The 21,934-nt window shown below is 46.7% G+C and overlaps 1 protein-coding gene across 1 annotated transcript; it reads right to left on the bottom strand.

Annotated features, from left to right (window-relative positions):
• Positions 1-4,096: 4,096 nt before the first annotated feature.
• On the bottom strand, positions 4,097-20,148 carry LOC311136626 (rab GTPase-activating protein 1-like). Its single transcript, XM_084170816.1, has 6 exons — positions 20,042-20,148; positions 19,755-19,859; positions 17,853-17,936; positions 16,011-16,082; positions 8,368-8,565; positions 4,097-7,000 (listed from the first exon to the last, which is right to left on the bottom strand). Exons 1-6 carry the CDS (start codon positions 20,120-20,122, stop codon positions 6,878-6,880), a joined length of 663 nt encoding a protein of 220 aa, XP_084026942.1. The 5' UTR covers positions 20,123-20,148; the 3' UTR covers positions 4,097-6,877.
• Positions 20,149-21,934: the final 1,786 nt, after the last annotated feature.

Raw genomic sequence — 21,934 nt, forward strand, 5'->3', positions numbered from 1 at the left:
CTGTAGTGTAGGAGACCAGAACCAAGCTGTTTATCAGAGACACCGTCCATCTGGGAAAGTAATCAGGAACAGCAGGAGGGTCTTGGTATAGCTCTCTCTCACACACACACAGCAGCTCCGTGACCGGGCCCAGGATGCTCCTATTTTAGACTCTGGAGACTGCCAACTGCGTTAAGCAGAGGTAATAAAGGGTCTGAGCTGGAGGTAGGAGGGATGGAGTGGGGGTGGAGTGGAGGTGGGGTTGGGGGTGGAGCGGTCTGCGATGAAGGGTGGGTGGGGATCTCTCTAAGGCCAAACCGGTGTGAACCTGTCTGGGCCCCCTGGTCCCTCTAGACTCCCAAATCACAGAGCGATGCTGCCTCAGTGCCTGCCTCAGTGCCTGCCTCACTGCCTGCCTCACTGCCTGCCTCAGTGCCTGCCTCAGTGCCTGCCTCAGTGCCTTTCTGCAACTCTACCCCATCAACATTTTTCCCATTCTCTGCTCTCTGCTGCGGGCTGGTTGGCTATATTTTTAGCGAGGTAAGTAGCGATTGGGGGAAAGGAGGGGGTTGTTCGGTGTTTGATTGCATAATGCCGACGCTCATTACTCACTGCCGGTAACAGGTTTCCCACGCCTCGCAAGTAGAAACCTCAGCCCTGTGATAACTTTATTGGGGGCCCAAAGTTATAAACACTCTTAAACGATATAAGAAAGCTGCCACAATCCATACATACCATACACTCTGTTCACTTAAAAAAGATCAGGGACAACTGAGGGGAGTAATGTTTCATGTTTAAACATAGCTCAGCCATTACTGAAAACCAGGGGCGTAACTTTGGTTTTAGAAGTGGGGGGGGATATATATATACACTACCGTTCGAAAGTTTTGGGTCACTTAGAAATGTCCTTGTTTTCGAAAGAAAAGCCATTTTTTTCCCATTAAAATAACATCAAATTGATCAGAAGTACAGTGTAGACATTGTTAACGTTGTAAATGGCTATTGTAGCTGGAAACGGCAGATTTTTTATGGAATATCTACATAGGCGTACAGAGGCCCGTTATCAGCAACCATCAGTCCTGTGTTCCAATGGCACGTTGTGTTTGCTAATCCAAGTTTATGATTTTAAAAGGCTAATTGATCATTAGAAAACCCTTTTGCAATTAAGTTAGCACAGCTGAAAACTGTTGTGCTGATTAAAGAAGCAATAAAACTGGCCTTCTTGAGACTAGTTGAGTATCTGGAGCATCAGCAATTGTGGGTTTGATTACAGGCTCAAAATGGCCAGAAACAAATAACTTTCTTCTGAAACTCATCAGTCTATTCTTGTTCTGAGAAATGAAGGCTATTCCATGCGAAAAATTGCCAGAAAACTGAAGATCTTGTACAACGCGGTGTACTACTCCCTTCACAGAACAGCGCAAACTGGCTCTAACCAGAATAGAAAGAGGAGTGGGAGGCCCCGGTGCACAACTGAGCAAGAGGACAAATACATTAGTGTCTAGTTTGAGAAACAGGCGCCTCACAGGTCCTCAACTGGCAGCTTCATTAAATAGTACACCAGTCTCAACGTCAACAGTGAAGAGGCGACTCCGGGATGCTGACCTTCTAGGCAGAGTTGCAAAGAAAAAGCCATATCTCAGACTGCCCATCTTAATCTTTTCTTTTTATTGGCCAGTCTGAGATATGGCTTTTTCTTTGCAACTTTTTCTATTCTGGATTTATTTAGAATTCAAGGCACACTTAACCAGCATGGCTACCACAGCATTCTGCAGCGATACGCCATCCCATCTGGTTTGCGCTTAGTGGAGTGGGACTATCATTTCTTTTTCAACAGGACAATGAAAACAAAACAACAAAGGAAACCGCCTGTCAAACGACTTCTGGGACTAGTTATGAAAAAAGAAGGGTGACAAAGAAATATGAAAATCTAATAAAATGTAGTCAAAGAAACAACAATTATGGGATTTCTACCGGCAGCACAGTTCAGGAGCTAGACAGCTTGTTAGGGTGTCAGGGTATGACAGGAAGACTGTTTTTAGAACTACAGAATAAATTATTCAGAGAAAACATAAAACACAGAGAGCTTTTCATATTACAATCTTCTGTGATTTCCCTCCCCCAAAACAACAGTTCTCAAGAGATTATTTTTTTATGACGGTTTTGTTTATTTGGAAAGAGAAAATATGTATTTTGATACAATATGCTTTGTAATATTCTCTGGGTATTAATGAAATTCCATTGCTGAGACGACAAAAGCCTTTGAAAATAAATGCATGGGTAAACACCATCCCAAACCCCACTGTCATCAACGCTGTCCAGTTAGAACACAGATAGAGAAACCCCATCACACCTGTCCAGTTAGACCACAGAGAGTGAAACCCCATCACACCTGTCCAGTTAGACCACAGAGAGAGAAACCCCATCACACCTATCCAGTTAGACCACAGAGAGAGAAACCCCATCACTGCACAAATCTTTACAGCAGGGTTACACCTACCTGGTTACCATGGCACCTGTCTGTCGGTCTCTGTAGTCCCCCTCAGTCTTTTCTCTGTAACAGAATAGAAAGGGGTGGGAGGGAGGGAGGGAAGGTGTCACTGGGCCCCTGTGTTATGACCTCTATTCATCAGCAGACAGAGAAGGGAGAGAGGGATATAAAAAGACTGAGACCTAGATGAGACCTAGATGAGACCTAGATGTATTAAAGTTGTTTCAAGGTCTTTTCAGTGGAGCAGGATAGGAGGCCTGCATCCTAAATGTCACCCTCGTCCCCATATAGTGCACTAATTTTGACCAGAGTGGGCCCTGGTCAAAAGTAGTGCAATGTATAGGGAATAGGATTCCATTTGGGACACAGCCCAGGATTTATCCCAGACAGACAGTGAGACATCAAGATCTCTGCTTCACTATGACCAGAGGAGGCATTTAAGAAACTTTTGGTAATTGAAAAGCGCTATATACACTGAACAACAATATAAATGCAACATGTAAAGTGTTGGTCCCATGTTTCATGAGCTGAAATAAAAAATCCCAGAACTTTTCCATACACACAAAAAAACGTGTTTCTCTCAATTTTTGTGCACAAATTTGTTTACATCCCTGTTAGTGAGCATTTCACCTTTGCCAAGATAATCCATCCACCTCACAGGTGTGGCATATCAAGAAGCTGATTAAACAGCATGATCATTACACAGGTGCACCTTGTGCTGGGGACAATAAAAGGTCACTTTAAAATATGCAGTTTTGTCACACAACACAATGCCACAGATGTCTCAAGTTTTGAGGGAGCATGCAATTGGCATGCTGACTGCAGGAATGTCCACCAGAGCTGTTGCCAGAGAATTGAATATTAATTTCTCTACAATAAGCCGCCTCCAACATCTTTTTAGAGAATTTGGCAGTACGTTCAACCGGCCTCACAACCGCAGACCACGTGTAGCCACGCCAGCCCAGGACCTCCACAACTGGCTTCTTCACCTGAGGGATCGTCTGAGGGGGGGTGTGGGGGTGCTGAGGAGTATTTCTGTCTGTAATAAAGCCCCTTTGTGGGGAAAAACCCATTCTTATTGGCTGGGCGTGGCTGCCAAGTGGGTGGGCCTATGCCCTCCTAGACACACCCATGGCTGCGCCCCTGCCCAGTCATGTGAAATCCATAGATTAGGACATTATTTATTTATTTATATTAACTGATTTCCTTATATGAACTGTAACTCAGTAAAATCTTTGAAATTGTTGCATGTTGTGTTTATATTTTTGTTCAGTATAAGTCCCATGTACTACTATTATTACTAGTATGTATTACTACTATTACTATTATTATTACTATTATTATTATTACTATTATCATTATTATTACTATAACTATTATTATTATTATTACTATTATTGTTATTATTATTATTATTATTATTATAGCAACAGGAATCTGATATTCCTTCTATTGATCATGGAGCAGGCCATAAGAGATCCTATAATTCAGTGAATAATAAGAACTCTTTATGGACCAGGAAACATGCAGGGACGAGAGGATAGGTAGTCTGACCTCTGACCTCTAAAGTGTATGATCCATCCATACATTAGGATGAGAATAAGAATGAAACTAACAACAAAGTGGTCTGAGTTCACAGCTTTATATTAAAATGCATTAAGTATAGACAATAATGTAACCTACACAATGTTCCACACGTTCAGTAATGTTGGATGAATGAATGTACATTTTGGCATGTAATGGATGAGACAGCAGTTTGTCTGACATTTAAGACGACGGAAAGCTTTTGAGCAAAAAAAAAACATACGTCATGATCATCATTAATCTGTAACACAGTACATCATTATTTTAGGCAACCGTATTATTTAGTTCAGTTACAGGAGTAGAAATACAAAATAAAAAATAAAAACGTAATCATTATCATCATTCTAATGCTTCTTATGTACAACCCAGTGCCTTACAGAACGACCTCTTTGTTCTCAGTACATTACACAGGCCTTCCTTCCACTGACATCAACACAGACTTAAAGGAAAAATCCACTGCAAAACGCATCAAATTGATGATGTGGCAAGTGACACTTGGCTTCTTGAATGCTGACATGCAAAACATTTTGAGACTGTATCAACAGTGGACTAATGAAAAAAAGACCAAAAGATAGGTTTTGAGTGAATTTTTCCTTTAAGCAAGCTTAGAAAGATCCCATACATTATAAATATGAACATTAAGGTGCAAAGTCCCCACCCCGACCACACACACAGACTGTCAGTAGAGAGTAAGACCTTCCCCAATATGGACACAGACGTATAACGGAACGTTCAGACCGAAATATATTAAGTAGAACAACAAACATGCCTCTCTTAATAAGGAATCATTCAACATCTTTCAGAGAGAACGCCAGCTTGACCTCCGACAACCCCTGACCTTTGATGACCCCTGACAGTTCAGTCTTTGTCTGGTTCACTCTGCCACATATGAGTGCACACAGCCTGTGATTGACGACCAGATAATACCCGTGTGCTATTTCTCTCCTTCTCAGGAGTGTAGGTGGCTGGCTGGCTGTGACCTGTCTGTCTATGTCTATGTTGGGAGAGTGGGGTCCATGACTAGGTCTGGGTGGGAGCGCCGTGTCGTGGAACTAAGATAAGATGGCATAAACCATGAACTTGACTGATGAGGTCAGAGGTCATGAGGGGTCATCTAGTACAGAAGCCAGAGGAGCAGCTGGTCTCAGATAGGAGGAGTCATGTGGTTGCCGCCAAAATGGAACCCTATTCCCTATATAGTACACTACTTTTGACTGGAGACCAATAGGATGCCATTTCGGACGCAGCCATGGAGGGAGGAGTCCCAAAGGGGGGAGGTTGTGTTCTACGTCTGTGGGTGGAGTCTGAGGCAAGGGAGGGCCACACCCATATCTGTCTCTGCAACTCCAGCCACTGAGCTCCCATGCTTTGAGCGCAGCCAGGCCCGGACGACCCAGCAAGCGCACTGTGAGGACAACGCCAGGACCACCTACTAGTAGCCTCTGTATGCTACTACACTGAGCGACCGGACAGACCCCAGGCTGCAGCTAATATATCTACTGTTAGCATGTACATAATGTTTCTCATGTTCCCCTCAACATCAAGGCTTTGTCAGTAAGATACTCTTCCTCATATAACTCCACCCTCAGCCTCTATACAGCACCCAGCTCCTATCCTGCTCAACTTCACAGGAAGGCCACGCTCAGAAACATCTTCAGTCATACAGGTAACTGCCAAAATAAAGGAAACACCAACATAAAGTGTCTTAATAGGGCGCTGGGTGGGGCACCACGTGCAAAAACAGCTTCAACGTACCTTGGCATAGATTCTACAAGTGTCTGGAACTCTATTGGAGGGATGCGACACCATTCTTCCACCAGAAATTCCATAATTTGGTGTTTTGTAGATGGTGGTGGAAAACGCCATCTCAGGCGCGGCTCCAGGATCTCCCATAAGTGTTCAATTGGGTTGAGATCTGGTGACTGAGACGGCCATGGCATATTGTTTACATCGTTTTCATGCTCATCAAACCATTCAGTGACCACTCGTGTCCTGTGGATGGTGACATTGTCATCCTATGGGGGTATAGCCATGGTAGCCAAAATAATGGCCTATCCAGCATTTTTATACATGACCCTAAGCATTGGTGGGATGTTAATTGCTTAATTAACTCAGGAATCACACCTGTGTGGAAGCACCTGCTTTCAATACACTTTGTATCCCTCATTTCCCCATTTCCATTATCTGGGCAGATACCTGTACATGCACACTGACACTCCCCTTAATGCTCACACACGCACATTAATAAACACACCCATACATACACTCTGGTGTGTTGTCTTCACTTATACATGTCTATACACATGCATGTTCATAAATCATACATATCTAGAAAAAGAAAGGTATCGTAGAACGGAAATGAGAAAAGCTCAGTTTGAAAAGGAGGAGGCTGTTAGTTAGCTCTGGTCGTCTCCAGATTACAGCTGGAGTTGTAGTCTGCCGAGGGAAGGCCAGTAAAATAGAGTGTTGTTTTTCCCATGTCTGGAGAGAGGACAGTTCAGGTAGCTCTCTAGAACTCCTTCCTTCCCTGTTAAATATCAGTAGTATAAAGACTATCGTTGAAGCCTCTCTTTTCTTTTCTGTTTCTTTTTTAATGAAGTACATCGTTTCGTTTTGGGGCAGTGGTACCTTTGAGCTCAGTCCTTATTTAAAACCCCTGTCATGTCGTGGCGAGGTTTGGTTTGCTCCGGTCAAGTTAGTGGGTAGTACCCCTGACCAGGGGGGAGGAGGGGGGAGGCCGGGAGCGGGACATGGAGGTTTGGGAGCAGCAGGGGGGAGAAGGAGACAGTCTGTGGTCGAGGAGGAGAGGAGGGGGGTCTCAGGTTAGGTAGTCTCCTTCCCCTGTGCTCCCGTCACGGTCTTGATGGAGGTTAAGGTTCTGTTGAACCAGGTCTTCTTGGCTGCCTGGACCTCGTTCAGGGCCAGACCCAGGGTGTGCTCCAAGTCCTGCGGGGAAGAGAATATACAGGAAGGAGGTTAGGCAAGGAGCTGTAGGGCTAGCCTGGGGTAATGGAACTGGAGACAGACTAGAATTCATTAAAACTTGTATTGACTCAAATTCCCTTTAGGAATTAATTCATTAACTGTTAGGATATAGTAGCTGCATTTAAATTAAGTGATATCAGTAGACCTCAGTTGCTATAGCCAGGTGAGTTGTTGCTATAGCCAGGCAGGTTCTTTGGTCTGGGTTAGGGTCAGGGTTAGAGGTCAATACCTGTATCATTGGTCTGGGTTAGGGTCAGGGTTAGAGGTCAATACCTGTATCATTGGTCTGGGTTAGGGTCAGGGTTAGAGGTCAGTACCTGTATCATTGGTCTGGGTTAGGGCAGGGTTAGAGGTCAGTACCTGTATCATTGGTTCTGGGTTAGGGTCAGTACCTGTATCATTGGTCTGGGTTAGGGTCAGGGTTAGAGGTCAGTACCTGTATCATTGGTCTGGGTTAGGGCAGGGTTAGAGGTCAGTACCTGTATCATTGGTTCTGGGTTAGGGTCAGTACCTGTATCATTGGTCTGGGTTAGGGTCAGGGTTAGAGGTCAATACCTGTATCATTGGTCTGGGTTAGGGTCAGGGTTAGAGGTCAGTACCTGTATCATTGGTCTGGGTTAGGGTCAGGGTTATAGGTCAGTACCTGTATCATTGGTTAGGGTCAGGGTTAGAGGTCAGTACCTGTATCATTGGTCTGGGTTAGGGTCAGGGTTAGAGGTCAGTACCTGTATCATTGGTCTGGGTTAGGGTCAGGGTTAGAGGTCAGTACCTGTATCATTGGTCTGGGATAGGGTCAGGGTTAGAGGTCAGTACCTGTATCATTGGTCTGGGTTAGGGTCAGGGTTAGAGGTCAGTACCTGTATCATTGGTCTGGGTTAGGGTCAGGGTTAGAGGTCAGTACCTGTATCATTGGTCTGGGTTAGGGTCAGGGTTAGAGGTCAGTACCTGTATCATTGGTCTGGGTTAGGGCAGGGTTAGAGTTCAGTACCTGTATCATTGGTCTGGGTTAGGGTCAGGGTTAGAGGTCAGTACCTGTATCATTGGTTAGGGTCAGGGTTAGAGGTCAGTACCTGTATCATTGGTTAGGGTCAGGGTTAGAGTTCAGTACCTGTATCATTGGTCTGGGTTAGGGTCAGGGTTAGAGGTCAGTACCTGTATCATTGGTCTGGGTTAGGGTCAGGGTTAGAGGTCAGTACCTGTATCATTGGTCTGGGTTAGGGTCAGGGTTAGAGGTCAGTACCTGTATCATTGGTCTGAGTTAGGGTCAGGGTTAGAGGTCAGTACCTGTATCATTGGTCTGGGTTAGGGTCAGGGTTAGAGGTCAGTACCTGTATCTTGCACTCTGCCTCCACCAGTTGTAGTTTGGTCTGGGCCAGTTCCAGCTCCATCTCTCTGAGCTGGTTCTTCAGACTCTCCTTCTCCTCGTCCGTCTCTTCCTCACTGCCCTCCTTCATCTTCTTCACTACCTTTAGACGACCCTCCTTGTTGAACAGGATAGAGCACTTCTCACAGCCCTCCACCTTCAGCTGGGGGAAAGAGAGACATCATAGGCCAGGTTAACACATTACATCTCTAACCCTAACCTTATCCCATTAGAGATGACCCTCCTTGTTAAGGAGTATACTGTCCTTCTTACAGCCTTCTACCTTGTACCGGACACGGGTTAGACCAGGACACAGACTATACCACTACACTACACCACATAAATCAGGTACAGGTTATACCACTACACTACACCACATAAATCAGGTACAGGTTATACCACTACACTATATAAATCAGGTACAGGTTATACCACTACACTATATAAATCAGGTACAGGTTATACCACTACACTATATAAATCAGGTACAGGTTATACCACTACACTATATAAATCAGGTACAGGTTATACCACTACACTATATAAATCCGGTACAGGTTATACCACTACACTATATAAATCAGGTACAGGTTATACCACTACACTATATAAATCAGGTACAGGTTATACCACTACACTATATAAATCCGGTACAGGTTATACCACTACACTATATAAATCAGGTACAGGTTATACCACTACACTATATAAATCAGGTACAGGTTATACCACTACACTATATAAATCAGGTACAGGTTATACCACTACACTATATAAATCAGGTACAGGTTATACCACTACACTATATAAATCAGGTACAGGTTATACCACTACACTATATAAATCAGGTACAGGTTATACCACTACACTATATAAATCAGGTACAGGTTATACCACTACACTATATAAATCAGGTACAGGTTATACCACTACACTATATAAATCAGGTACAGGTTATACCACTACACTATATAAATCAGATACAGGTTATACCACTACACTATATAAATCAGGTACAGGTTATACCACTACACTATATAAATCAGGTACAGGTTATACCACTACACTATATAAATCAGGTACAGGTTATACCACTACACTATATAAATCAGGTACAGGTTATACCACTACACTATATAAATCCGGTACAGGTTATACCACTACACTATATAAATCAGGTACAGGTTATACCACTACACTATATAAATCCGGTACAGGTTATACCACTACACTATATAAATCAGGTACAGGTTATACCACTACACTATATAAATCAGGTACAGGTTATACCACTACACTATATAAATCAGGTACAGGTTATTCCACTACAATACACCACGTAAAACAGGTACAGGTTATACCACTACACCTCAGTGTCACGGATTCTGCCGAGGCTGCCCCTCCTCCTTGCTCGGGCAGGCTGTGGCGTTCGTCGTCACCGGAATACTAGTTACTGCCGATCTATGTTATATGTGTCTATGTTGCACCTGTTGTCTATGTCACACACCTGTTTCCCATTTGTGTAATCACGCCTACCCTATTTAACCCAGGTGCTCCCAATGTGTCTTGTGCGTGGTTGTTTTTCGTTTCGTGTGTCGTTTGGTGAGCGGGTTAGTTCCTTCCTGCGTGAAGGTATTGCTGTGTTGTTTTCTTTACTCAAGTTCAGTAAAGTACGTTTCCTCGAGTTCTGTGTCCTGCGCCTGATCCACCGCATTACACTGACACTCGTTACAGAACCACGCACCAACTATGGAGTCAGCAGGTACAGCTCGTCAGTCCGAAGCTATGGAGGAACGTTTTCAACGACAGGAGAGTGTCATCCAGGCGCTCGGCACCGCCATGGAGAGGGTGATGAACACGATGGACCGTTGGGAGAGAGGTGGCCTTCCCACACCTCCTCCAACCACTCTACCACCCATACCACAGTCCACCCCTGGGCCCAGTGGGATTCGGCTCTCGCTCCCGAGGGCATATGACGGTACACCAGCCGGGAGTCAGGGTTTCCTGCTCCAGGTAGAGCTCTACCTGGCAACCATCCACCTGGCGCCCTCGGGATACGAGAGCGTGTCCGCCCTCATCTCCTGTCTGTCGGGGAAGGCGCTCGAGTGGACCAACGCCGAGTGGGGAGGAATTGACGCTGCATCGGTCCGCTACGAGGAGTTCACCCGCCGCTTCCGGGCGGTATTCGATCATCCACCAGAGGGGAGAGCGGCGGGCGAGCGTCTGTACCACCTACGACAGGAGAGGAGGAGCGCCCAGGATTTTGCGCTGGAGTTCAGGACATTGGCAGCCAGCGCTGGATGGAATGAGAGGGCCCTGATCGACCACTACCGGTGCAGCCTATGGGAGGACGTTCGGCGGGAACTGGCCTGCAGGGATACCAATCTCAATCTGGACCAACTGGTGGAGATGTCCATCAGGCTGGATAACCTGTTGGAGACCCGCGGACGTTCTGATCAGGGCTCATTCATTCCATCCCCCAGAACCTCCGACTCTACCCCCATGGAGCTCGGAGGTGCTGCACTTAGGGAGACCAGGAGAGGGGCCGTCCCCTGCACCAACTGTGGTCGCAGAGGACACACTGCGGTTCGGTGCTGGGGAGGGTCCCCAGGGAATCGAGGCAGTAAGCAGAGCACTGGTCGACCATCTCAGGTGAGTAGGCACCTGACTCACCCAGAGCTCCCTGTTGGTCAGTTGTTCATAGAGGTTGTGTTTCCTGAGTTTCCTCCTCATTCCCAGCATAAGGCGCTAGTAGATTCAGGCGCAGCTGGGAATTTTATTGATCGTCAATATTCTCTTAGGTTAGGGATTCCTACTGTTCGTGTTGATGTGCCTTTTCCTGTCCACGCTTTAGATAGTCGCCCGCTAGGGTCAGGTCTAATCAGGGAGGTTACCGCACCACTCTCTATGAGGACGTAGGGGGGTCATGAGGAGAGGATTAGTCTCTATCTGACTGATTCTCCTGCGTATCCTGTGGTGTTGGGACTTCCCTGGTTAACCACTCACGATCCCACTATTTCCTGGCAACAGAGGGCTCTCAAGGGATGGTCCAGTCAGTGCTCGGGGAGGTGTGTAGGGGTTTCCTTAGGGGCTACTACGGTGGAGAGTTCAAACCAGGTCTCCACAGTGCACATTCCTTCTGAGTATGCCGATTTGGCTCTCACCTTCAGTAAGAAGAGGGCGACTAAATTACCACCCCATTGTCCAGGGAATTGTGCGATAAATCCCCAGGTAGGCGCTGCACTTCCCCGGAGTCACGTGTATCCTCTGTCACAGGCGGAGAAGGTGGCTATGGAAACATATGTCTCTGAATCGCTGAGACAGGGATACATTCTGCCTTCCACTTCACCTGTTTCCTCGAGTTTCTTTTTCGTGAAGAAGAAGGATGGTGGGTTACGCCCGTGCATTGATTACAGTGGGCTTAATCAGATCACTGTCAAGTACAGCTATCCCTTACCTCTGATGGCTAGTATGACGGAATCACTGCACGGGGCGCACTTCTTCACGAAATTGGATCTCAGGAGCGCGTACAATCTGGTGCGTATTCGGGAGGGAGATGAGTGGAAGACGGTATTCAGCACTACCTCAGGACACTATGAGTACCTCGTCATGCCATACGGGTTGATGAATGCTCCATCAGTCTTCCAGGCCTTCGTCGATGAGATTTTCAGGGATCTGCACGGAAAGGGTGTAGTGGTGTATATTGATGACATCCTCATATACTCCGCTACACGGGCCGACATGTGTCCCTGGTGCGTAAGGTACTTGGACAACTGTTGAAGCATGACCTGTATGCCAAGGCAGAGAAATGCTTGTTCTTTCTGGAGTCCATCTCCTTCCTAGGGTACCACATGTCCACGTCTGGGGTGAAAATGGAGAGTGAACGCATTTCGGCCATGCATAATTGGCCGACTCCAACCACGGTGAAGGAGGTGCAGCAATTTTTGGGATTTGCCAATTACTACCGGAGGTTTATCCGGGGCTTTGGTCAGGTAGCGGCTCCCATTATCTCATTGCTGAATGGGGGACCGGTGCGTTTGCGGTGGTCAGTTTTGGCGGACAGGGCTTTCAATCGTCTGAAGAGCCTGTTTACCTCGGCTCCAGTGCTGGCTCATCCGGATCCCTCCTTGGCCTTCACGGTTGAGGTGGACGCGTCGGAGGCTGGGATAGGTGCTGTACTTTCCCAGCGCTCGGGCACACCACCCAAGCTCCGCCCCTGTGCGTTATTTTCTAAGAAGCTCAGTCCAGTGGAGCGCAACTATGATGTGGGGGACCGAGAGCTGTTGGCCGTGGTCCAAGCCCTGAAAACGTGGAGACATTGGCTTGAGGGGGCTAACCACCCTTTTCTCATTTTGACTGACCACCGCAATCTGGAGTACATCCGGGCGGCGAAGAGATTAAACCCTCGCCAGGCAAGGTGGTCAATGTTTCTCACCCGTTTTTGTTTCACCCTTTCGTACAGGCCAGGCTCCCAGAATGCTAAGGCAGATGCTCTGTCCCGACTGTATGACACGGAGGAGAGTTCCGTGGAGCCCACTCCCATACTTCCGGCGTCGTGTCTGGTGGCACCAGTGGTGTGGGAAGTGGACGCGGACATCGAGCGGGCGTTGCATAACGAACCCACTCCTCCCCAGTGTCCAGAGGGTCGTGTGTACGTTCCGCTGGAGGTCTGCGATCGGTTGATCTATTGGGCTCACACGTCACCCTCCTCTGGTCATCCTGGTATCGGTCGGACAGTGCATTGTCTTAGTGGGAAGTACTGGTGGCCCACCTTAGCTAAGGACGTGAGGGTTTATGTTTCTTCCTGCTCGGTGTGCGCCCAGTGTAAGGCTCCTAGACACCTGCCCAGAGGGAAATTGCAACCCCTACCCGTTCCACAACGACCGTGGTCCCACCTATAGGTGGATTTCGTGACGGATCTTCCTCCCTCACAAGGGAATACCACGATCCTGGTCGTTGTGGATCGGTTTTCTAAGTCCTGCTGCCTCATTCCTCTGCCCGGTCTCCCTACGGCCCTACAGACTGCCGAGGCCCTATTTACACACGTCTTCCGGCACTATGGGATACCTGAGGATATAGTGTCTGATCGGGGTTCCCAGTTCACCTCAAGGGTTTGGAGGGCGTTCATGGAACGTCTGGGAGTCTCGTCAGCCTTACCTCAGGGTTTCACCCCGAAAGTAACGGGCAGGTGGAGAGAGTCAACCAGGAGGTGGGTAGGTTTCTGAGGTCGTACTGCCAGGACTGGCGGGGGGAGTGGTCGGCGTTCCTCCCCTGGGCAGAGATGGCCCAAAACTCACTCCGCCACTCCTCCACTAACCTTACTCCTTTCCAGTGTGTATTAGGTTATCAGCAGATTCTGGCACCTTGGCATCAGAGCCAGATCGAGGCACCTGCGGTGGATGAATGGTTTCGTCGCTCGCAGGAGACCTGGAACGCTGCCCATGTGCGCCTGCAGCGGGCCATCGGGCGGCAGAAGGCGAGCGCCGACTGCCACTGCAGTGAGGCTCCGATGTATGCACCGGGGGACCGGGTCTGGCTCTCGACCCGAAACCTGCCCCTTCGCCTGCCCTGCCGGAAGCTGGGTCGGCGGTTTGTGGGGCCTTTCAAAGTCCTGAGGCGATTGAACAAGGTATGTTATAGGTTACAGCTTCCTCCTGAGTATCGTATTAACCCCTCGTTCCATGTGTCTCTCCTCAGGCCGGTGGTAGCTGGTCCACTCCAGGAGTCTGAGATACGGGAGGTCTCTCCGCCCCCACTGGACATCGAGGGGGCACCGGTGTACTCGGTCCGTTCCATCTTAGATTCGAGGAGTCGGGTGGGAGGCCTGCAGTATCTCGTGGAGTGGGAGGGGAACGGTCCGGAGGAGCGGTGCTGTGTCCCTAGGAGGGACATCCTCGATCCCTCCATGTTGAGGGATTTCCACTGTAGTCATCCGACTCGCCCCGTGCCGCGTCCTCCTGGCCGTCCCCGTCGGGGGGTGGGGGTACTGTCACGGATTCTGCCGAGGCTGCCCCTCCTCCTTGCTCGGGCAGGCTGCGGCGTTCGTCGTCACCGGAATACTAGTTACTGCTGATCTATGTTATATGTGTCTATGTTGCACCTGTTGTCTATGTCACACACCTGTTTCCCATTTGTGTAATCACGCCTACCCTATTTAACCCAGGTGCTCCCAATGTGTCTTGTGCGTGGTTGTTTTTCGTTTCGTATGTCGTTTGGTGAGCGGGTTAGTTCCTTCCTGCGTGAAGGTATTGCTGTGTTGTTTTCTTTACTCAAGTTCAGTAAAGTACGTTTCCTCGAGTTCTGTGTCCTGCGCCTGACTTCGATCCACCGCATTACACTGACACTCGTTACACTCAGAGCATCTAAAGGCGTCCGCATGCTTCCCAGACGAAACAGTTTGATAGGGTCTGTGTATATATTATGACGACATTTTGTGATGTTTTATGTTTGTTTTGGACTTTGGTTAGGGTTTTTTCGAGCATGCAACATTTTTTCTGGAGGCAAGCCCTTCGTCGGTGATTGGTCAATAGTAGGGAGTCTTAAATAAAGTATTTGTTGTCATTCAATGAGAGACGACTCGTTTACATTTTTTCATTGAAAAATACTGCACCAAACATCTTTGTTAGATGTAAAATTGCGCGACTAAGATCTCTTCGGCAAAAACATCAAAATTAATGTCAGATATCTTGAGTTATCTTAGATTAATTCTGACTATTTTGAGGAAGTGTATACTGGCTACGGCGTCTCAAAATCGACAGACAGTACTATTGCCGCTTTCTTCTCGTTTTTCAAGCGAAAGTCTCTTAAGGGAGAGTCAGCGCACCCCGCCAGCGGGTGGTGTGCGATTGAGTAAGTACAGGCTGCTGCTGCAGTAATGCGTAGTGTGGTTGTGAGGTGGGTAGCAGGGTGATGATAAGAAGTCGTAAGTGGCAGACTGAGTGTCTCTCTGAGGGTCTCTCCTCTACTGGAGAGACAGTCCTCAGCTGCTTCAAGAGCCCTCTCATCCTCCCCACCTCTACCCCCTATCACCTCATCTAGCCTGGAAATGAGAAACACTACAGCCCTGGTTGTACTTAACAACCACTATCACTGTTCACGGACAAAGAACTGGGCTTTTCTTTCTGTGTCATCAAAAGGGAATCGAAATGGATTATTTCTCCTAATCCTCATATAAGACTACTAAGGTGTGCATATAATTACACTAAGGCTATAATCATGTTTGTTGATACTACACACTTTACGTTCTACATGAGACTAACCTGTATACATAAAGATAAAATAAAGCTAATGTTAACTCGCTAAGCGTACAGCACATGAATGACAATCAGAACTACATACGCTCACACACCCACACAAAGAGAGCATCTACATTTGAATACAGTAGTCTGTCATGTTACACGATTGCGTGTCATGTGATTGATTGTGTGTCTTGTCTGTCATGCGTTTGTGTGATGTCACGTGATTTAAGACAGTGGTTTGTCATGTGATTATCTGTCATGTGATTGTGTGTCAGGTCATGTGGTCTGTCATGTGATTGTGTGGCAGGTCATGTGACCGTGTGTCAGGTCATGTGACCGTGTGTCAGGTCATGCCATGATGGGGACTCACCCGGATCTTCTCCACCTCTCCCTTGTTGGCGGTCTGCTGTTTCTCCAGACGCTCACTGAGCTGAGAGCAGATCTGCAGGGGTCAACACAGAGGTCAAAGTTCAAACAGAGCACTGAGGTCAACTCCACACAGACAGACAGACAACCTTGTGGGGACGTATTGGACTGTGTGGGGGAGGCAAAGGTCGGATGGGGGTAGGGGTGGGTGGAGGCAAAGGTCGGAGGGGGTAGGGGTGGGTGGAGGCAAAGGTCGGAGGGGGTAGGGGTGGGTGGAGTGTCTCTAAAATGAGAGGTTCTAAAGTGTGAAAAGATGACATAACGGCTCATCCCACAGACAGAGATCATCCAAATAATGTATAACCTGCTCATAACAAAGCCTTATCATCCCACAGCTAATCCCCCTCCTTCAAAATAACCACTAGACTATGAGTGACTCAGAGAAACCACACGTCCCTGTGAGGATGGAGCCACAGCCTGACTGGGGGTTCACTGTCCCTATCTCTCAGCCTGCTGTTCCTGATGTGGGTGTGTCCCCAACCTTCTCTCTACTCCTCTGTCCCTATCTCTCAGCCTGCTGTTCCTGATGTGGGTGTGTCCCCAACCTTCTCTCTACTCCTCTGTCCCTATCTCTCAGCCTGCTGTTCCTGATGTGGGTGTGTCCCCAACCTTCTCTCTACTCCTCTGTCCCTATCTCTCAGCCTGCTGTTCCTGATGTGGGTGTGTCCCCAACCTTCTCTCTACTCCTCTGTCCATCTCTGTCTTCCTGCTCTACCAGTCCCTACTTGTTCCCTGTCTCTCTCAGCCTTCTGTTCCTGATGTGATCACCAGCCCACCGCTGGTCCCAGATCAATTCACAGGAATCCATTACCACTCTCTACCACACATCACACTGTCAGTAGGCCTGTTAAAACAGCCTCAGCACCGCACCAGCGACCAGAAAGGAACTATTTTTAAACAACGCATCTCCTCACCGTTTTTCTGCTTTCGGATCTGAAGTGGAGCTTTCAACTGGCACATAGCAGCCAGCGGAGCTGCTACCATCAATTTGATCATTTTCTGTCATTTTCAATTTCCCCTATTCATATTTTTAGATTCCAGTAAAAGATGGCGACGGCTGTTTTAAAATTAGCGACACTATTTCTGCTGGCCCTCAGTGCCTTTTATGCACTTCAGTGTTGTGTAATGTTGCTTTGGTGATGTCACTTAGAGTTTGTGTAGAGGATAAAACACATGGATAGGATGACTTTTACTGCTTATTAATATAACATAACTATTATTACTATTACTATTATTACTATTGTTATTATTACTATTATTACTACTATTATTGCTACTATTATTATTACTATTATTACTATTACTATTACTATTATTACTGTTATTACTACTATTATTATGACTATTGTTATTATTACTATTACTATTATTAGTATTATTATTACTATTATTATTATTACTATTACTATTACTATTATTACTATTATTACTATTGTTATTATTACTATTATTATATTACTATTATTACTATTATTACTATTATTACTACTATTACCATTATTACTATTATTATAATTGCCATTATTACAAATATTATTATTACTATTATTATTACTATTATTACTATAATTACTATTATTATGATTATTATTACTATTATTAGTAGTATTATATTTATCCATTTTGATCAACACTTACTGTAGATAAATTACCAAACGGCAAATTTACATCCGTAGTCCCTAGGTAAGTAATAAATATGATGTTGTCACTATGTGGAATAAAAATAAAAACAACTTTATACATATAAAATAAAAATAAAATGTTATATCTCCTGTCAACCTCTTACCTGTTTGTACTCTCCTATGATGGAACCATTATTCTTTATCTCAGACTCTGATTTGTCCAGCTCCCGTCTGCACATCTCTTTCAGCTGTGGACACATGCACGCAGACACACACATTGATATTATACACTGAATTAATGAATTTTTACATTTTACATTTTACACAGGGTCTCCCGAGTGGCGCAGTGGTCTAAGGCACTGCATTGCAGTGCTAGCTGTGCCACTAGAGATCCTGGTTCGAATCCAGGCTCTGTGGTAGCCGGCCACGACCGGGAGACCCATGGGGCGGCGCACAATTGGTCCAGGGTAGGGGAGGGAATGTAGCTGGCAGGGATGTAGCTCAGTTGGTAGAGCATGGCGTTTGCAACGCCAGGGTTGTGGGTTCGATTCCCACGGGGGGCCAGTATGAAAATGTATGCACTCACTAACTGTAAGTCGCTCTGGATAAGAGCGTCTGCTAAATGACTAAAATGTAAATGTAAATGTAGTCATTTAGCAGACGCTCTTATCCAGAGCGACTTACAGTTAGTGAGTGCATACATTTTCATACTGGCCCCCCGTGGGAAACGAACCCACAACCCTGGCGTTGCAAGCGCCATGCTCTACCAACTGAGCTACAGGCTGCCTGCTTTGACCTACATGATAACCTCATCTCAGTCAGAGTCAACTGTCCTTGGGCCTGTATAAACTGCCTACTTTGACCTACATGATAACCTCATCTCAGTCAGAGTCAACTGTCCTTGGGCCTGTATAAACTGCCTACTTTGACCTACATGATAACCTCATCTCAGTCAGAGTCAACTGTCCTTGGGCCTGTATAAACTGCCTACTTTGACCTACATGATAACCTCATCTCAGTCAGAGTCAACTGTCCTTGGGCCTGTATAAACTGCCTACTTTGACCTACATGATAACCTCATCTCAGTCAGAGTCAACTGTCCTTGGGCCTGTATAAACTGCCTACTTTGACCTACATGATAACCTCATCTCAGTCAGAGTCAACTGTCCTTGGGCCTGTATAAACTGCCTACTTTGACCTACATGATAACCTCATCTCAGTCAGAGTCAACTGTCCTTGGGCCTGTATAAACTGCCTACAGTAGAGACACACTCAAGGAGGAGTGTGATGTAGTCATCAAGAGGACAGCAACAGATGCCCCTTGAGACTGTTTCTCCCGTAAGTGGATGTCATGAGAAATAACTTAGAGAGAGCAGGTATTGGCAGCTCCTGTGTTGGGCCAAAGTCATGTCCTGGAACACAGGCAGTGGCCACAGTGCATATGGGAGCACAACATCCCCCTCTGTCTTAAAGACAGAAAGAGAGAAACAACACTGCTTTCCAATCAAGGTGCATCAACAGACGAGCAATCTGAAGATGGAAAAAACATTCAGCAACTCTCAGAAGGGGACCTCCATTGTCTTTTCCAATACTAACGGAATCTTTTATTTTATTTTAAATAGACAGCCGGACAGTCAGACAGCTAGCTAGCCAGCCAGACAGACAGACAGACAGACAGACAGACAGACAGACAGCTAGCCAGACAGACAGACAGACAGACAGACAGCTAGCCAGCCAGCTAGACAGACAGACAGACAGACAGTCAGTCAGTCAGTCAGTCAGTCAGACAGACAGACAGGCAGACAGCTAGCCAGCTAGACAGACAGACAGACAGACAGACAGACAGACAGCTAGCCAGCCAGACAGACAGAGACAGACAGACAGACAGTCAGACAGACAGACAGCTAGCCAGACAGACAGACAGTCAGACAGATAGCTAGCCAGACAGACAGACAGACAGACAGACAGACAGACAGACAGCTAGCCAGCCAGCCAGCCAGACAGACAGACAGACAGACAGACAGTCAGTCAGTCAGACAGTCAGACAGACAGCTAGCCAGACAGACCTGTGCAGACTCCTCCTCTAGTCGTCTCTTCTCATCCTCTGAATCCACCAGCTTCTGTTTGGTCATCAACAGCTCCTTGTTCAGAGCGTCTGCTTTCTCCTCAGCCTGAGGGACAGACAGACAGACAGACACATGGGTATGGTGACCAGGTCTACTGACATTAGCTAATGCCAAATAAAACACCTATCAGAGTAAAAATGTATTTGGGGTTTGGGTATTAGAAAACGTACGAACGCACACTCGCACAAGTAAAAAATAATACACGTGGGATGATGTGACAGCCTTACGTTGTCCAGGTCCTTGCGCAGAGCGATTTTGCTGCTGACCAGTTCATGGGCCAGGTCATCATTCTCCTGCTCCAGACGCATGTTAGCCTCCTGGAGACGACGGTTCTCCCTCTACAGGGGAGGAGAGGAGGAAGGTAGGAGTAAGTGAGTGAGTGAGTGAGTGAGTGAGTGAGTGAGTGAGTGAGTGAATGAGGGAGTGAGTGAGTGAGTGAGTGAGTGAGTGAGTGAGTGAGTGAGTGAGTGAGTGAGTGAGTGAGTGAGTGAGTGAGTGAGTGAGTGAGTGGAGGAGAGAAGAAGATAGGGAGAAAGTAGAGATATTGGGAGAGTGAGAGAGTGGAGAAAGGAAAGAGGAGTGAGTGAGTTGAAGAGTGGAAAGAGTAGAGAAGAGAGAGAGAGGAGATATAAGCCTATTGCTGAAAGACTAGAGAGAGAGAGAGGTGGAAACTGAGCTGCACTTCCTAACATCCTGCCAAATGTATGACCATATTAGAGACACATATTTCCCTCAGATTACAGCGATCCACAAAGAATTCGAAAACAAACCCAATTTTGATAAACTCCCTTATCTACTGGGTGAAAAACCACAGTGTGCCATCACAGCTGCAAGATTTGTGACCTGTTGCCACAAGAAAAGGGCAACCAGTGAAGAACAAACACCATTGTAAATACAACCCATATTTATGTTTATTCATTTTCCCATTTGTACTTTAACTATTTGCACATTGTTACAACACTGTGCAAATAGATTGTTACACACTGAATATAATACATCTACTTCACTTGCTTTGGCAATGTTAACACACGTTTCCCATGCCAATAAAGCCCTTAAATTGAAATTGAATTGAAATTGAGAGGAGATTGAAGCCTGTTGCTGAAAGACTAGAGAGAGAGAGAGAGAGAGAGAGAGGAGATAAGCCTGTTGCTGAAAGAGAGAGAGAGAGAGAGCGAGAGAGAGAGAGAAAGAGAGAGAGAGGCGATAGGTGCCTGTTGCTGAAAGACTAGAGAGAGAGGAGATAGTAGCCTGTTGCCGAAAGACGAGAGAGAGGAGACAGTATCCTGTTGCTGAAAGACGAGAGAGAGGAGATAGTAGCCTGTTGCTGAAAGACAAGAGAGAGAGAAGAGATAGTAGCCTGTTGCTGAAAGACGAGAGAGAGAGAGAGAGAGAGAGAGAGAGGAGATAGTAGCCTGTTGCTGAAAGACAAGAGAGAGAGAAGAGATAGTAGCCTGTTGCTGAAAGACGAGAGAGAAAGAGAGAGAGAGAGAGAGAGAGAGAGAGGAGATAATAGCCTGTTGCTGAAAGACGAGAGAGAGAGAGGAGATAGTAGCCTGTTGCTAAAAGACGGGAGAGAGAGAGAGGAGATAGTAGCCTGTTGCTGAAAGACGAGAGAGAGAGAGAGAGAGAGAGAGAGAGAGAGAGAGAGAGAGAGAGAGAGAGAGAGAGAGAGAGAGAGAGAGAGAGAGAGAGAGAGAGAGAGAGAGGAGATAGTAGCCTGTTGCTGAAAGACGAGAGAGAGAGAGGAGATAGTAGCCTGTTGCTGAAAGACGAGAGAGAGAGGAGATGGTAGCCTGTTGCTAAAAGACGGGAGAGAGAGAGAGAGAGGAGATAGTAGCCTGTTGCTGAAAGACGAGAGAGAGAGGAGATAGTAGCCTGTTGCTAAAAGACGGGAGAGAGAGAGAGGAGATAGTAGCCTGTTGCTGAAAGACGAGAGAGAGAGAGAGAGAGAGAGAGAGAGAGAGAGAGAGAGAGAGAGAGAGCGAGCGAGGAGATAGATGCCTGTTGCTGAAAGACTAGAGAGAGAGAGAGAGGATAGAGGCATGTTGCCGAAACACGAGAGAGAGAGAGAAGATAGAAGCCTGTTGCTGAAAGACTAGAGAGAGAGAGGAGATAGTAGC

This window comes from Coregonus lavaretus (genome assembly GCF_964263955.1).
Source record: "Coregonus lavaretus genome assembly, chromosome: 10".
Classification (NCBI taxonomy): Eukaryota; Metazoa; Chordata; class Actinopteri; order Salmoniformes; family Salmonidae; genus Coregonus; species Coregonus lavaretus.

Excerpts from the sequence above, each read along its gene's own strand:
- LOC311136626 (XM_084170816.1), bottom strand. The coding sequence starts at position 20,122 with ATGCGTCTGGAGCAGGAGAATGATGACCTGGCCCATGAACTGGTCAGC. Across the intron at positions 16,083-17,852 it reads TCATAGGAGAGTACAAACAG|ATCTGCTCTCAGCTCAGTGA; the intron begins GTAAGAGGTTGA and ends TGACCCCTGCAG. Across the intron at positions 8,566-16,010 it reads GAGAGGTGGAGAAGATCCGG|CTGAAGGTGGAGGGCTGTGA; the intron begins GTGAGTCCCCAT and ends TCTTTCCCCCAG.